Below are 17,327 nucleotides of genomic sequence, written 5' to 3' on the forward strand. Positions count from 1 at the left end.
ACAATGTTGGACTACAATTCCCATAAGGCCACGGGAGCGCCCGGGAGACGCAAAGTGACAGCTTCCTGTCCCGCGAAAAGCTGCGTGGCCGACGACCGGAAGGTAAGTGTTGGTTTTGCGGGGTGGGTTATTTTCTGGGTTCTTCAAAGAGGAGCTGACGGGTAGGCAAACAATTGGACGTTTCTCTTTCTTCCTTCCATTTTCCAAACCTTGATCTTTTCAGGAAAGCACCGGTATATGGAAGTGGGACCTCGCTTCAGATTCTGTGTTTGTGTCTGATAGTTCTTGGAGCTCCTGGCGGAAACTCGCAGCAAGAGGAGCTGCTTTAATTCGATTCTGAGAGGGCCCTTGGCCTGTGAAATCCTGCTGCCTGGGTGAGAATCGTTTGCTCATAAAACGAATACTAGTAGAGGTCGGGGTCCCACTAGGTTGTGGGACGGGGGGAAGGCATGGCGATATTTTTCAGATGTCTCGGGATTGCTTTCTAATGTTAGTGGTCATAGGTGCATGTCTCCTGACCCTGTGGTTATTGCTCCTTTTTCCTTCATTGGTTTAAAATAAAGTTTATCATGGGAACGCTCTTTTTACTACTCCACTAGTTACTAATATTTTCGAGACTAAAACCCTTTTAAATCATTGAAACTAGCGATGGCTGTTTTAGTGTTCACAGGCGATGCTTGCTTGGCGTACGTACGAATTCTCTTTGTGTTAATTTGGCGGCTCCCCTTCAGGTGTTACATGTCTGCTCGGGAACCACTGTCACTCTGAGAAAAGAGTATGGTGTGCTGAAGAAAGCGCTGTACACTCAGGAGTCTTGGTCTCAAGTCCTCTTATTACTGGCGCTTAACCCCCTGTGGACTAGTTCTTTGGTAAATAAGGGGTTAAACTAGATAATTACTTTCGGAAGTGTTATTTGGTAATATTGAGCATTGAGATGCATAAGAAGAAGGTAAATTACTGGAGCGTTTTGCTGCAATTTGCATGTAAAAATATCATGTGCCTTTTAACTTTAAAGAAAAAAAAGGTATAAAGAAAATAAAAACTACCTTTAATCCCACTACCCAGGGTTAGGTTTCCACCTTTCCTTGTGCTTTGCATGTGTATATGGGTGTGTGACTGAGATCATACTGCATAGTTTGCAACCTGTTTATTTCACTTGCATTTTTCCATTAGCTTCCCATGACTCCCAGTGACTTATGTTCTATTTAATCACCTAACTATTGTTGGATAGTTTACAGCTTTTATATATTTTCAGTTAATGTATCCTACATGTATCTTTGAATCACTGATTATTTCCAGCAGTGGAACCGGGTGCATGAACAATGTAACTTAAATATTACAATGTATTTTAGCAGATAGGTCAAGGTTATTCATTTTTACACAGCTGTTTTTCCTTGAACAAGCAAACTATTTCTGCTATCACTCTTAGGGCTTCAAATGTTAAAACTGACAATTCCCAGTTTGTAGGTGTTCCTTATGGGATTAGAAGCCTCAAGAACAAGGAGATTCAATTTAAGGTGAGCAGAATTAGTGTTTTAGTCTGTGCCCAAATAGGCCAAATTTATTTTGGGTTTATATCTGCATCTAGTCCATATGTTAGCAGGTTGAAGTGCTCTTGCATAGTGGGAATAGCTTCACGTGATCGGCATAATTTCTAAGACCACCTCAGTGGCAAATTATAAAAAGCGTGATATTTTAGAGGTAATACCCGGAGGGCAAAATATTTAAATAATTTGAAACAAAACTTGGGTTAGAAGCCTGTATGTCATATAGTGCTATTGTTGAACATCTATTAAAAAGCATTTAACAGTTATCTGGATTTACTGTATTTTCCCTTTAGTAGTGGAGGGTTTCTGTGCTGTTACCTTTCTTCTTTCCTTTAGAATTGTGTGTGTAAAGGGCAGTTTTTGTTCCTTCCCTTTGGCTCTCATTATCTAGGTGGTGAGAGTATTTATGGGGTGTATAGTTGGAAGCAGAATCATAACTCAGGTTTGAGATCATCTTACTTGGGAAATTATTTAGGTAAATATAAGGAGAAATCCATAAGTTTCCAAAATTCTTTAATGGATAAGCTTAATGCCCAGCAACTTTAAAAACACACGAATAAAAACAGCAAGTCACATTGGCCAAAGGTACAAAGATTATAGAACAGAAATAGTGCTGACTTTACTTACTAATCTGACAAGCAGAGAAAAGACCAGGTCAGTTTTTCTTTCTCTGGCATGATTTCTCTTAAATTGCTGAATTTGCGAGTGATATTTTGGCAGTTAAGTGGTATCTGGTAACAGTGTGATACACACTTAGGAAAGATCAGTGATGGGTGAAGTCCTTACTCTAAAGTTCCATGGGCTTTTGAGTTAGTTGTTTCTATTTAAATAAAAGGATATAAATAACCAGGTTATTCCAAACAATCCTATGAAAGGAGAGACAGGTTAAAAAGACTTAGAAGAGAAAGAGGGAAGGGAAGCTTCTTGGGCATGACACCATTTGCAAGGTCACAGCGAACACCCCAACGGAGGGCAGATCTTTTCTTCTCAGTTGGTACTAGATAATTGTTTGGAACGTATATATGCTGAGGCTTGAATTGGGGTTCTGCTCGAGAAAGCATCTGTTCTCGGATACCCCAGCGTAATTCCTTCCTATGGTCTTCACCAGGTAACCGCATTGCATCCCAGTCTCGTTTATACTCAAAATAGCGAGCTACCCGGTCTACCTTGCCTCGGTTTCGGCTTAATTGGTCCAGCCTTGGGAGAATAAAGGACTTAGGTCGGCTGGCAACAATCAAGTCTTGTTCATAAGCTGGAGAGCCCATTCCTTCTCTTCGTAGATAGCAGATGAGCTGATCTTCAGAAATTCCTTGGTATTCATGTGGAGGATTACATTTTTCTGAAGTGTCAACAGGGGATTCCCTGTCTTCCTGGAACTGCAGGTTCATCAGCCTTTCTCTTAAGTCCCAGAGATCCATATCACTTTCTGTACCAGACTCTGATCCACTGATAATTGACTCATCTGTCACTAATACTTCCCCATCTGGCTTCCTACGCAGCACCTTTCTCTTCATCACTGGCTTTCGGATCCTTTGGGAGGCTTCTGAGACTGTTTCTGAAGTGATATTACTTTCTGCATGTGGGTACTGCAGTTGCACAGGTAGAACAGGTCGCTTTCCTGGGGTAACCGAAGCTTTGCTGTAGGGATCATATTGCATAGACTGGGCTTCTCGCCTGACATCTCCCTCACCATGCCCTGCACAGATACGAGTGAAAGCTGTAGCAGCCACTAACATTCGTTCTTCTGGATCCATATTGGCCCATTTTTGTGCACCAGGTGCCACGAGTTCCTCCATTGGTCCCCCTACACTGTATGACCTTCTGCAAGAGAAAAAACTCATCAGTTCTGATAATAAATTCCCAGCTTATTCCCTTCTTTGGTTCATTCCCTTATTGTCTTTATAGTGGCCAGGAGAAAGAACGGCTAAGGCAATCATAATGCAATAGTTGTATAATAAAATATAGGTTAGTACTAGGTAGAATGAGAACAGTTTGGAGGGGCATTAACTCAACTCTAGAAAATCTATTACTGCTTTCATTTCATTTCTTATTCACTCCTACTTTCTACTGCCTGGTAGTTCTTGCCACCTTTAGTAGTTCCTAGGACAGGATAGGTGAGTTATGGCTTTAAGAAAAGCTTGATACATGAAAGGGGTGTAATGCTTAATATACATTTTGTATCTAGCATTGTTCTATGTGCTTTATATTAATTCATGTAATTCTCACAACTGTGGGATAGGTACTCTGATTATCTCCTTTTCACAGATTAGTAACATGAGGCATACAGAGGTGAAATAACTTTGCCCAAGATTAAGTGGAGCTGGAATTCGAACTCAGGCAATCCGGCTTCAGAGTGCTTGCTTATAATAACGAGAGTGATTTAATCCAAAACCCCCACAAAAGCGGTAATACGCATGCATAGTCTTATGCGTAAGTCATCTGGATGCATCTTCAGTTCCCAAGCAAATCTGTTCATTCCAGTACCCTGTCAATGAAATAATTTTTAGTGCCCAAATCAACTAGCCAAATATCCAATGCTGGTTTCCTGACTGGATCTAAGATAGGTATCTCTTGCCCATCATTTATTTCCTGTGTCCCTACCATTTTTCTTTTTAGCTGACAAAATACATGCACATGGTCATTTGAAGCAAAGTTCCCCTCTTGTCCTGTGAAGTTTCCCTCCCAAAGGCAGTTTCTTATAATTTCTTCAGTAATGTTTCATATTCATATGCACATTTTTTACCACAAAGGAGCATGTTATGAACCTTTCTTGAGCCTTAAAGATCACCTTGGTGACCCAGCTCTATTAGCACATGTAGACTTCATTCATTTTGTTTAAAGTTGCATAGAATTCCAATGTATAGATGTACTATTAATTTTTCAACTAGTCCACAATTGATTAAATTTAGGCTTACAGTCTTGTTTTAAAATAATGTTAAAATGAATAACAAATAAATTTTTCCATACTTGTGCAAGCATATGTGTATGTTTAAAGCTAGAAATGTAATAGGTGGGTCAAAAGGCATGGGTGTGCTCATTGTGATAGCTGTTACTAAATGGCCTCGAAAGTTGTGTTATAGTGTATTATAGAGCTTGTTTCTCCATCCCTTCTCCAAAGTGGTGTGCTAGCAAACTTCCTAGCCTTTGCAGTCAGTTTGGTAAAAAATAGTTCTCGTGTAAATTAACATTTATTTAAACTGAAAAATTGAGCATCTTTTCAAACATTTATTTTTTCTTTTTATAAAATGCTTGTTTCCCCACTTACCTCTCAAGTTGTTGGACTTTTTCTTATTGCTCTTTATATTAAAACCTATTTATATATTCATGAAATACTTATATATTAAGGAAGTTAGCCCCTTTACCATTATCAATTTTTTATTCTCAGTTTGTTGTTTACCTTACCTTCTGACTTTATTTTTTGCTGGCAGAAACTTGTTTCTGCGGTGTTTTACTTAGAAATGCCTTTCCCACTTGAAGATTTTAGAAAGCTATTACATGTTTTCTTCTAGTACTTTCATAGTTTCATGTTTTAAATTTTTAATCCATCATAGATGGAGAAATTCAAAGGGCAAAAATTAAATGTGCTACCCAGACTTAGATAACATAGTCAGCTTTAGAATAGATGTGATGATCTGCTATTACTGCAGTAACCATCAGTCATATATTGTCCAGTACTGTCCCAATTTTAAGGATGTAGTACAGCTGTCCTGAGTTTTTTAAAACATGCCAGGAATTTCAACAGTGACATCTAAATTACATTATCCAAACTGACTCTTCTAACTGCTAGAGATACAGAATATGCATTATATTTGACTTAAAAGAATCATGATGCTTAATTACCGTCTTTCTGCCATCAAAACTGGTTAAAGTGGGAAAATCGTGACTCCAGGTTCTAATTCCAACACAAAGTACGATCACTGACAAATTTCTTCAGTCAGGCTAGCTTCTGTTGTACCACCTTTAAGACAGAACTGAGTATTAGATGATAGAACACAGAAGCCACTAATTTTATCTGAAATACTGGAAAGCAATAGAAATTCACAGTAGATATATACATTCCATATAAACAAGTCTTTTGACTAGACAGATTAGACAAACATAATAGGAAGTCAAAAGGAAATGTTTTTAGGGAAAAAATAATAATACCAGTCCTTAATCATCTCAGCTAATGAAGAATAGAGATATGAAATCTACAGTCATTTCCCCTAAATTCTGACTACTTAAACCTTAATGATACTAGCTGAGTATTTTTTGATGCTACTTCTCTTTTCCCCTGTGAATTAGCCACTCAGGATGGAAAAGAATAATATCTGAGGATGAAAAACCCATAATAATTAAGCTAATGCTTATATCCCTGGCAGAAGCAAAAGCCTATCCTTTAGGCATTACATTAAATCTTAGATAGTATTTGAACATAATGGAAAGATACTGACGTGGCCAAAGGAATCAGCACTGAAAATGTTGTGTCCTTTTACTCTCTTTTTAGGTAGTGTGGACCCATATGATTCATTTATTCCTGGCATTGTCTTATCATGGCTGAAAATGACATAGACAGAATCCAGACTGAGAAACTCCTAAAAAGAGTACAAGAACTGGAACAGGAGGTACAAAGACTTAAAAGCAAACAGGCCAACACCAAGGACTCAAACGTTAGAGAGAATTCTTCAGGAGTTGGAAAAGCTAAGCGTGCATTTGATTTCAGTGCTCATGGTCGAAGACATGTAGCCCTAAAGATAGCCTATCTGGGCTGGGGATACCAGGGCTTTGCCAGTCAAGAAAACACAAACAATACAATTGAAGAGAAACTGTTTGAGGCTCTAACCAAGACTCGACTAATAGAAAGCAGACAGACATCCAACTATCACCGGTGTGGGCGGACAGACAAAGGAGTTAGCGCCTTTGGACAGGTAAGGGCCACTCTACTGTTTTCAAATCAAGCTATTCCAATGTATTCTAGGTGTGCATACTGAGGCTTCAGATAATTTGTATCTCTAAAGCAGTCTTTCTCTAATTCCACAGGTGATTTCTCTTGACCTTCGTTCTCACTTTCTGAAGGGCAGGGATTCAGAGGATTTTAACTTGACAGATGAAGTCAACGATGCCGCTAAAGAAATCCGTTATACCCACATTCTCAATCGGGTGCTCCCTCCAGACATCCGTGTACTGGCCTGGGCCTCTGTAGAACCTAGCTTCAGTGCTCGGTTCAGCTGTCTTGATCGGACTTACCGCTATTTCTTCCCTCGTGCTGATTTAGATATTGTAACCATGAACTGTGCAGCTCAGAAGTATGTTGGCACGCACGATTTTAGGAACTTATGTAAAATGGACGTAGCCAACGGAGTGATTAATTTTCACAGGACTATTCTTTCTGCTCAAGTACAGCTAGTGGGCCAGGGCCTGGCTGAAGAGAGATGGCAAGAACCTTTCCAGATATGTCAGTTTGAAGTGACTGGCCAGGCGTTCCTTTATCATCAGGTCCGTTGTATGATGGCTATCCTTTTTCTTATTGGCCAAGGAATGGAGAAGCCAGAGATTATCGATGAGCTGCTAAATGTAGAGAAAAATCCCCAGAAACCTCAATACAGGTAAATTAAAAACAAAAGCCAAAATAACAAAACGGCTATTGCCCTTAGATTATGTTAAAATATATTCTAGCATATCTTTCTCTGTCCACAATTGTCTGAATAACTAAGTAACTGGTTCTGTCTTTCTGAAGCTTTTAATCTAACCTGTAGAATGTTATGAACATGTAGGAGGGAGTGGTATCTTTGAATTTTCTTCTCACACTTCTATCCCAGGAGCAAGAAATAGGTGTTTGGACCAGGCCCTTTAAATAAAAGCACATTCATGTCTACATTTTTATCCCCTTGAATTTATGTTAAGAGATATGGTTAGGTTCTGCTAAAGTTAGACACTGGGCATTCAAACTATTTATATTAAATTTTGTTTGCTTTGAATTATGGAGGAGGCATAATACTGTACTTAGGAGTTTTTCCTATCTTTCAGTTTCTGAAATGGAATAATAGTCAACTTTTCTTTTGAGAGCAGGCTGAGGTCAGATAGACCAAAAATTCACGCCTAAGCAGTGAAATCTGAGTTTTTACTTCATAGTATACAGAATTGACAAGTTTGGGAAAAATACTACCAGCTGTTTTAATTTCATAGCAATATGGTGGCTGGAGCCAGGTCAACTCTCCTTGTTATCATTGAAATTTACCCTAATATAGACCAAGCCTAGCCAGTTGATCCAGAGTTTGTTGTCATTTTCTTTTTTCAGTTATAATGTTGTGCAAGATTAGGGATGGTGTTGTATTTTCTTAGCTCTTACTCAATATTGACATAAAGTTTTTCCCCTTCTTTTAACTCAACTCTTTTTAAAGAATTTGTTGGATGGCTGCTCTATATTCTCACACACTGTTTCATCTCTCTTTCTAGTATGGCTGTAGAATTTCCTCTGGTCTTGTATGACTGTAAGTTTGAAAATATCAAGTGGATCTACGACCGGGAAGTTCATGAGTTCAACGTTACCCACCTTCAACAACAATGGGCTAATCAAGCTGTTAAGACTCACATGTTGTATAGCATGCTGCAAGGACTCGACTCTGTTGCAGTACCCTGTGGGACAGGTATGACGGAAATCCATGGATAAATTTATTTACCAGAACCAAAGTTATACAGGGTAATGGGGGAGGTAGATTTATATAAAGTTTGATTCTTTTGTAGTAAAGTACCCATGTAATGTTTGATTGTATATATTATAGGACCAAAGACGGACGGAGTGATAGAATGGAGAAATGTTATGCCTTCTGTCATAAAGCAGACCAGTGCCTTCGTAGAAGGAGTGAAAATGCGCACATATAAGCCCCTAATGCATCGTCCTAAATGCCAAGGATTAGAATCCCGGATCAAGCATTTTGTACGTAGGGGACGCATTGAGCACCCACGTTTATTCTGCAAGGAAGAAACAGAAGCCAAAAGGGACTGTAATGACACACTAGTAGAAGAAGGAACTATTTTGGAGAAACCAACAAAGAGAGTCTGTGTTGATACAGAGATTAATAGGATCATTTAACTACAGAAAACTCACCAAAATCTAGGAGGCAACAGCTTGCTAATGGCAGATAGGAAAGGAAATCTTTACTGCAAGAAGTCTCAGAATCTAGATGATCAGCTTTTAAAAAAACAGAAAACTAAAAAGATCATAGGCCCTATTAAGGAAGTTCTTGCTTGAACAAGAGATCAAACATTCTCTCATTTCTGTCCCAAAGGAATGAGAGATAGAAACAAAGGTAAATGTAAAATGGGGATGTATCTACGTATACCCAGAAACCTGTGCCTTGTGTTTAAATTCATTAAAGCTTGATCTTGCAAGTGTCTGATTTGTTGTACTGTTCTTTTTAAAAGCAAATTAGTTGTTATTACTTATTAAGTTATTACTTATCTGGATTTGCCTAAAAAGCTTGGCCTAAGTGTCTTATTTCTAAGACATTAAAAAATATATATATATGAAATTTAGTCAGTTAAACATTTGATAAGTTGTTTTAGTGCCGGGCACAACACTACCTGACAGTGACCTAACTGAATAAGCACAGCATCTCTTACAAAGGTTATATATCTCATGCTGTATGAGCAACAAATGGTCTCTGCTATATATATATATATATATATATACACACACACACACACACACACACACACATATATATATATATTTTTTTTTTTACAACCTTTTACATATCTAAAAAACATTAACTCATGGGCCATATAAAAATAAGCCATGTAGTTTACCAACCCCTGGCCCAGAGGTTTAAGGAAAGCTCTTATAAATAGGTACCCAAGCTAAATCTTGTAGTACAAGGGAGAGCCAGTTGAAGTGGGAATGAGAAGTAGAGCTTTAGTGTGTCTAAGGCAGAGATGCAGTTTGTATAAAGGGTTAAAGATTACTGCATCTGCATTTAGGTAACTACTGTATTATGGCTTTAGAGTAACAGCATAGTTTAGAAGGGTAAGCAAGGGTCAAGTCTATAGAGTCTTCTTGCACACTTTCCTACAAAAGCTTAGATTTTATCTTGTGGCACCACTGGAAAAAAAGAATTGTAGTAAAAATATTTCCCTAGATATAGTGTGGATTGGAAGAGGGCAAGACAGACCAATTAGGAGGCTGTTGGAGTAATCAGGGAAATTCATGATGGCCTAGACTAGATTTGTAGTAAGGGGAACAGAGAGAAGTGGATGAATTTGGGATTAAGAAAGGAGAAGCAACGGACTTTATAGGTGAATGAATGTGAGGTTTTCAGGATAACTCCCAGGTTTCAGATTTAAAGCACATGTGAGACACTGGGACAGGAAAATGACATGGGACTGTTTATTCTCAAAGTTGATAAGTAACTCAAAATACAAACACCAATATTTATTCAAAACGTATTATTCTCTTAAATAATACATTATCCTTTATAGCAATTAATAAACATCAAGTAAATGAACTCAGACCTTCTGCCTAAGTGATAACAGCTTTCATCATTGCAGACTGTATCACTTATCCACAATTACAATATACTACATGTTTATGTGATCCAAAGTTTTATTTACCAAACAACAGTTTATTCCTATCTATGTTGAAAACTCCAGGTATATAAATAGGGTTTATAGTCTCAAGTTGCTACCTAAAACACAACTAACATGGGACAGTTGGAAATAATACTAACATAAATTGTAAACATGCTATATAAGTGCTACAGAAACTTAGTAGTGAGTGGGCTACAGATGCAAGATTTCCCTGAAAGAGTTCCCGGTTTAGGAAGTAAAATAGTATAAGAAAAGTAATGTGATCTTGTATTGAAGAGTAAGAAGACAGAATAGCTTTTACTTTCTGGCAGAGGAGGAACGGAAAAGATCCCCATTTTAGAGATGGGGAAATAGTGATACCAAATAAGAATTATTCTAAATAACCAATCGTAGCATCCAGGCCTTCTGGATTTTGAATTATGTCATTGATTTTTGGGACCTGATCTGCCAACATTTCAAAATGCCCTGAGTGTTCTTAACATACTGTTTTCTCCTTGAATTTCGATGTAAAAGATTCTTTTGTTTTTAGTGTAGCCATTGAGCATATTAGAATATTCTCATTTAAACATGTAAGGACAAACTAAAGCATTTTATTTTGTTCAACTTCCTACCTTATTGCAATGTACCTTCACTGGCATTAGTTTTTGAATTAAAGAAAAACCTAGAAAAGAACAGATTTAGGAAATGACTCCTTATTTTAAAAAATCAACTCTAAAGAAATGGTACATGGGACAAAAAGCACTAACTAAAAAGTCATGCTTGGGAGAGTGTATAGAAGCCAAAGGGTAGAGGATCAGGGTTTTAGGTCTTAAGTAAAATCCTTTCAAGTTTAACTAGATTATACTATCAAATCTAGAAGAAGCGTTTAATGACATGATTTTTGGTAGTTATTGTAGAATAAAATTCAGGTCATCATAGATGAAGCAAGTGAGAAATCCCAAAATGTAACTTTGCAAAATTAGTTATCTGAGGTAATGTTTCCATCAATTCCAAAGTCTCTTACCCAGGGTAGGGACTAAATAAATGTAAGAAGTGAAGTAGGGCTTAGATCTTACTTTCTTCATTGGAAAAATGGAAGGAATTATTTCAATAGGCTGTGAACTTTAAATGAGATTTTACATATAGACATATACATGTCACATTTAAAAAGCTAATATGTAACATAATAAATATGTGATATGTAAATAAAATGGAGCTTTGTAAGAAGTATTACACTATTCATTTCAATGTTCATGCAATAGAAACCTACCTTAAAAAGATGAACACAGAATAAAGGAAGGACAGAGATGGAATAGGGCTCTGGGCCAGGAAGGGTTCCAACATTAAAGCCCAAAGAGATTGTTCTGTGTACTGAACTATAATGATTAACATGTTATTTTATTTACATTTAAATACAGCACACTCTTTTTTCTTGAACGTATAAGTGTTTGCAAATAATAAAAGCTAAACTTTAGTAAGGTCCTCAGGTAACTGTCAGTTCTTTCTCTTTAATATAAAGACCTGATAATCCTTTATCTTAGGAGGAAACTTTCATATAGAGGTTAGAATATATTATATTTTGTAAGTAAACACAATATTAACCCAAATACCCAACAATACCTTCTCTTCAGAATCTTAAGCATCCAGGTGTCCCAGGTTTAGCTAGTTTCAAGTGAAAGGATTTCAAGGGTGGAAGCAGAGGGCTGAGTCAGTAGTTAGATTCTGTTACAGAGAGGCTACTGCAGAATTAGAACAAATCCCTCTACCTCTGTGGAGGTAAAAAGTAGCTTAAAGAACCACAATAATACAACACAAATAAAAAAAAACCACCCTAAAAAGAATCATATCGAAAGACTCAACAAAATGGGGGAAATATTTGTAACAGATTCAAAATTGCTAATTCAATTTTTTCTTACAAAGCTATTAAAAGGTACACACACCACCAGAATAAGGAAAACATGATTTACCAAGGAAATAACAAACATAGAAAAAGATGTTTAATCTCATTAATGCAAATAAAAAACATTTTTTTAGATTGGTAAGATTTTTCAATACCCAGTTCTGGTCAGTGTGTGGAGAAATAAGCAACCTACACTCTCTGTGTATGTGGGTGGGATGGGGGATATCAACTTTTGAATCAGAATTTAAATCGTACCATTATTTCTAAGCCATCACTTGCTGCCAGGAATTATTCGAAGGAGATAAATTGGACAAGAATGCAAAAATGTCTAAGTACCAATTACCACTGGCATGTTATTCAATCATGATGATGGAACTGGATAAACAAATATCCATCATTAGGGGACTGGTTAGTTAATATGATACAGTGCAGTCATGGCAACAAATACCACACATCATTAAAAGTGATAATGCATATCTACGCTTGAGATAGACATGTGCTTCTAAATTACTGACTGGATAAGGCATAATCTGCTTTTAAATAATATGCTTTATTATATTCAAAATGTACAATTATAAAAATACATTTTGTAAGTATAATCATGTAAATATGTATTCATATTGAATATATCTGCAGTAAGCACAAATGTGAACAGTGTTATTTTGATGGTTATGTGTGGCTGATGGAATTTCGACTATTTTCTTCCTTCTTTATATGTACTTAATAGTGCTTGGATCTATTTCTAAAAACAATGAGATTGTGTAATTTTTATAATTGGAAAAAAGTTTATTTTCAATTTAGGGTAGGACTGTAGTAAGGTTCTTCAAATTTACAGGCTATCCTAACTTATCAGGGAAAGAGTTTCTCGCACAGTTCACACCTAGAAGTTCACAAAAGGTGTGACTAAAGACTAAGGCTTTTGTCCCTTTAGAAGAAAGACCGGCGTCGGGCACCACCTGGCCAGCATGTGGCTGTCGTCTGTCTGCGACAATCGCGGCCTCCGGAGAGGCCGGCTCCCTCGCTGCACCCGCCCCTCCTGACCGGTCCACCGCGTTAAGCCGCAGTCCCTGTGACCGCGGGGGCTCCAGTTGGCGCATTACCTCTATGCGGCCTGAGGAAACCCCGAATCCGGGCCATAGGGCCGTCGGGGCTCAGGACTGCGCGCCTGGGAATCGGTACCCGGACAGCGAAACCAATTCCACGTACTCAGCCCCGACCTCTCTCCAGCATCGGGATGGCCGCTGAGAAGCCTCTTCACCTCTCCCAGCCCGCCCCACTCACCAGTCACACCGAGGTGCGCTCGTAGCCCTGCTTCAAGCGCAGCAGCTCCGCAGGTGTCGGTTGACGCCCCGCAGCTTGCGCAGGCGCACTGCCCGCCCGAGCACGGCGGCCGCCTTAACCCCCCAGGCCGCTGAGGTTTAAAACCCGGAGAACCAATAGGTGTCCTTGGCCCCGCCCCTTCCCTTCTATTGGTCCTGAGGGTGTACGCCTTCCAAGTCTACATCCTGATTGGTTTATGTTTTCTCTGGGCCCTCCCCTCGGGCGGGAGGTAACCCGGGATTTGGGGCTTCCGCTGGGAAAAATCTGATCCCCGCGGCGCTGGAGCGCGAACTGGAACCGTTGCTGCGTCGTTAGGCACACCCGACGCGGAGGGGAGGGCTTTCAAGCTTCCTTTAACGGCCTGGTTAGCTGGGCTTAAGGAGGGGCTGTCTTAGAGTTCCGTCCACCTCACCGAATCAGTCTCTTAACTTTTCCGACTGTGGGCGGCTCGGTGGCGTCCAGAGGGTTCCCGGCGCGGTCGGAGCCGTGATCCGGTTCCCGCCTCTGCACATCAGCCCTTTGACCCGTGTCCGACACGCGGGTTCTGTGTGAAGGCTCGGAGGCGCGGGAGGACTTTCTCAGGCTCACAGGCTCCCTGATCTGACCCAGTGCTATGTCTCCAGTCCCACCGACCTTACTTTCAAACTGACTTCCTTGCTAGAACCACCGCTCACAGGCGGTGTTCCTGCGGAATGCGCCCGTCTACTCCCTTCACTTAGTCTTATTCTTAAAAACGGTGTTTTTGTTTGTTTGTTTGTTTGTTTGTTTTGAAGCTGTATCTGATAAAAAAACGGTCTAGTGCTTTGGCAATTGTTAAGAATGAGACCTAGAAAAGAAAAAGGGATGAGGTCCCCACGACTCGATAAGCCTAGTCGCTGCATTGAACAACTTGTCCTCCAAGTCCTCACACAAATAGGGAGGTGCTGGTTGACGAATTTATGCTGTTTTTAAAATCCAGCGTTTAACGAGAAAATAATGTTTAATCTTTTTCCTCCAAATATTTCATATTACCTCTTATCCTTCTCCCTGTGTCTCAAAACCTTGGCATTACTTCTAAGGCACTTTGGGTTTGTTGGGGGAAAGAAAAAAAAAACAGGATGACAGAAGTAGGTTGTAAAGATTTGAATGACTCTGTCCTTAGATCCTCAATATCCTAACGCTACTGCACACAGTTTTTTCTTTCCTCATGAACAAATACCCCATGTTCAGGTTTGGTCATTTTATACCTGCATGCCTTTTTCTCTGGCATTGAATCTCCAGTCAGTTTGTCTTAGATAAGAGAGTAAACAGTCATTTTTCTGACCTACTGCTTGGATCGTTCCACATATTTCTTACCAACTTCCCAATTCGTTTCTTGTTATGCTTTATGTTAAAATTTGATCCTTGAACACCTTTAATTGGCAACACCTTGAAGGAGCTACCTCCTGTCATATTTCAAGTGGTATCTTGTGTTCAACTCAGTACTTGGTTTTGGTGGATTACTTCATCCTCTAACTTAACCTAGATCTGATTTAATAATCCTCGTGTCCCCTGAAATCCCCTGAACCTGAAGAAAACTGAAGCAAGACCATCTAAAATGTATATGGAAAAAATCCTATTCTTGCAAAACAAATTGCTTCTTTAAAAATTTTTATAAGAAAAATTTCAAACATATAAAAAATGTATATAGTGAAGCCTATGAAGCCCCATGAACTCAATGCCCAGCTCCAACAATTGTTAACTCATGACCAATCTTGTTGCTACTGTTTCACTACCTACCTGCTTTCTCTTGTATTATTTTGAAGCAAATAGCAGGCATCCGAAATCTATATTTCGGTATGATTTCTTTGAAAAAGATATTTTAAAAGCAAAACCACAATACAATTATCATACTTAAAATATTTAATGTATTTTCTTCGTGTCATCAAATATCCAGTGTTCAGTTTTCTACTCGTCTCAATTTTTTTTCTTTGTTTATTCGAACCAGGATCCAATCAAGTCCACACATTGTGATTGGTCGATATGGCTTTGAAGTTTCTTTTATTCTATAAATTCCTCCTCCATTTTTTTCCCTTGTAATTTATTTATTGAAGGTACCATATTGTTGGTCCTATCAAGTTTCCCATAATTGGACTTTGCTGATTATATCTAAGTGATGTAGTTTAACATGGCTTCCTTACCTTTTGGTTGTAATACAGCCCTCTTCCAGATGCTTGCCTTAATTAAGTCTAGCTGGCTTACTAGCCCATCAGCCTCTTTATCTATGCATTCAGATATTACTTTCCACTGGTTATACTGTCATGCATGTTAATCACTCCTTTATGATATCTCTGCTTACTTCACCCCTTTGTTGACATTTTCAAACTCCTTCAACTGTAGTCCTCTCTTAGCTGACTAATCCTATCTCTAACATTTTCAATTCTTCCCTCTTTATATTTTCTCCAAACTGAGGAACGGCAACAATGGCACAAAGAAAAACAAAATGAAAACCACTCTCACTTGACACTGCTGCCCCCTTCTGTCAGCCTAGTTGTCTAATCTCTCTCTCCTGTTATTGGTCAGTTCCTTAAATCCCTGAGTTCTGGATTCTGCCCTCATCAATATATTCAAACCATACTCTCAAGGGTCACTGATCTTCTTAGTCAAATCATTGTTTTGCTCAGTCCCCATTCTCTTTTACTTATTTTTTTGAGGATATTTGATAATTTATTCAGCAAATATTTATTGAACACCTATGTTAGGTACTGTGCCTTGTCTTGGTGATTTGTTAATAAATAAAGACACAAACCCTGCCCTTCTGAAGCTTCCGATCTGATAGGGAAAATTGACATTGATCAAACAATCATGAATTACTGTAAAATTACAATTGTGTTTAGTGCTAAGAAGAGGCCAATTGAGAACATCCAATAATATGGAGGTTTGACACTGTCACTGACCCAAGAACTGAAGGACAAGTAGGGGGAAGAATGTGGAGGGGAGAGATGGGAGTGAAAGGTGTTTTTAGGCAGAGGGTAAAGCATATGCAAAAGCCTGTGGAGGTGGAAGATTGGAAGATTCGAGAAGTTGAAAGAAGACCAGCAAAGAGACAGAAGGTAGAGATGAGACTGGAGGGCCAAATCATGTAGGTCATGCAGGCAGGTAAAAGCAAAAGATTTGATCTTTATCCTAAGAACTAGGAAAATTCACATGAGAATTGTGCTATGTGCTATGTGACATACGCAGGTTTGCATTTGAACTTTCATTTAGCCTGCGTTAAGCAGAATGGATTTGAAGAGGGCAAGATTATATTTTAAGTCCAAATGGGAGGCAGTTGCATTATTCAGGCAGAAGACGGCGGTGGCTATGGCTGGGCTGGTAGTCGCCAGAGATAGCAAGAAGGGAATCGATAGACATTTAATGGATAAAACCTATAATGACTTGAACATGGATTGGTTGGGGTTGACGTGCAAGAGAAAGACAAGCCCTAGATTAGTCATAGGTTTCTAATTATTGTAGCTCGGTGTCATTTTCTGAGATAGGGAATACTGGGAGAAGACCATGTTTTGAGAGGAAGTTAGATTTTCGGCATGTTGAATTTGAGGTACCCTTGAGACATCAAGTGGAGCTAAAATTAGGCAGCTGGAAATTCAAGTGTGGAGGTTAGACGGTAGTTTAAGTAATGGGTGAGAATAGGTCTTCCTGGAGATTGTTTAGAGTGAAAAAAGGAAGGCAACCTACTGTCTTTTTGAAACTCCCATTTTTTGAATTCTATAGAACTCCTCTGCCCTGATTCCCATCTCACCTCTCCTCTTCTGCCTCTCAACTGTTGCTAATCTTTAAAGATTGGTCCTTTTTTTACCCCCTTATAGAGGTTAATAGTTTTGTTGCTCCAATATCCATTTTAGGTGAGATAATTTCAAAATCTATATTTCAAATCTTTACCTGTTTCCTGAGTTTCTAACATCTGTCTTAGCTGCATACTTGAATTTCTACATGGATATATCTTTTAATCTTGCAAAATGCAATATATATGAACTGTTATTCATCTTTTCCCTCTG

At 38.8% G+C, this 17,327-nt stretch overlaps 2 protein-coding genes across 14 annotated transcripts; one reads left to right on the top strand and one right to left on the bottom strand.

Moving 5' to 3' along the window:
• Positions 1-11: 11 nt before the first annotated feature.
• PUS3 (pseudouridine synthase 3) lies at positions 12-8,918 on the top strand. 7 transcript variants are annotated; one of them, XM_039872764.1, is made up of 6 exons: positions 12-102; positions 224-374; positions 6,034-6,454; positions 6,567-7,132; positions 7,983-8,173; positions 8,309-8,918. In XM_039872764.1, exons 3-6 carry the CDS (start codon positions 6,080-6,082, stop codon positions 8,617-8,619), a joined length of 1,443 nt encoding a protein of 480 aa, XP_039728698.1. In that variant the 5' UTR covers positions 12-102; positions 224-374; positions 6,034-6,079; the 3' UTR covers positions 8,620-8,918. The 7 variants fall into 7 exon arrangements, with proteins under 7 accessions (XP_039728698.1, XP_039728701.1, XP_039728696.1 ...); XM_039872762.1 differs by lacking the exon at positions 12-102 and adding an exon at positions 1,430-1,517 and having other exon boundaries at positions 109-374; XM_039872761.1 differs by lacking the exon at positions 12-102 and adding an exon at positions 1,461-1,517 and having other exon boundaries at positions 109-374.
• Positions 2,044-13,390, bottom strand: HYLS1 (HYLS1 centriolar and ciliogenesis associated). 7 transcript variants are annotated; one of them, XM_039872769.1, is made up of 5 exons: positions 13,273-13,390; positions 11,712-11,859; positions 10,724-10,773; positions 5,388-5,505; positions 2,044-3,368 (listed from the first exon to the last, which is right to left on the bottom strand). In XM_039872769.1, the coding sequence occupies exons 4-5, from the start codon at positions 5,399-5,401 to the stop codon at positions 2,414-2,416; spliced, it is 969 nt and encodes a 322-aa protein (XP_039728703.1). In that variant the 5' UTR covers positions 5,402-5,505; positions 10,724-10,773; positions 11,712-11,859; positions 13,273-13,390; the 3' UTR covers positions 2,044-2,413. The 7 variants fall into 7 exon arrangements, with proteins under 7 accessions (XP_039728703.1, XP_039728705.1, XP_039728704.1 ...); XM_039872771.1 differs by having other exon boundaries at positions 11,712-11,753; positions 13,273-13,376; XM_039872770.1 differs by lacking the exon at positions 11,712-11,859.
• Between the last annotated feature and the right edge of the window lie 3,937 nt (positions 13,391-17,327).

The sequence above is a fragment of the Pteropus medius genome, unplaced genomic scaffold (assembly GCF_902729225.1).
Source record: "Pteropus medius unplaced genomic scaffold, Ma_sr-lr_union100, whole genome shotgun sequence".
In the NCBI taxonomy this organism is placed as follows: domain Eukaryota; kingdom Metazoa; phylum Chordata; class Mammalia; order Chiroptera; family Pteropodidae; genus Pteropus; species Pteropus medius.

Excerpts from the sequence above, each read along its gene's own strand:
- PUS3 (XM_039872764.1), top strand. The coding sequence starts at position 6,080 with ATGGCTGAAAATGACATAGACAGAATCCAGACTGAGAAACTCCTAAAA. Across the intron at positions 6,455-6,566 it reads GAGTTAGCGCCTTTGGACAG|GTGATTTCTCTTGACCTTCG; the intron begins GTAAGGGCCACT and ends CTAATTCCACAG. Across the intron at positions 8,174-8,308 it reads TGCAGTACCCTGTGGGACAG|GACCAAAGACGGACGGAGTG; the intron begins GTATGACGGAAA and ends TATATATTATAG.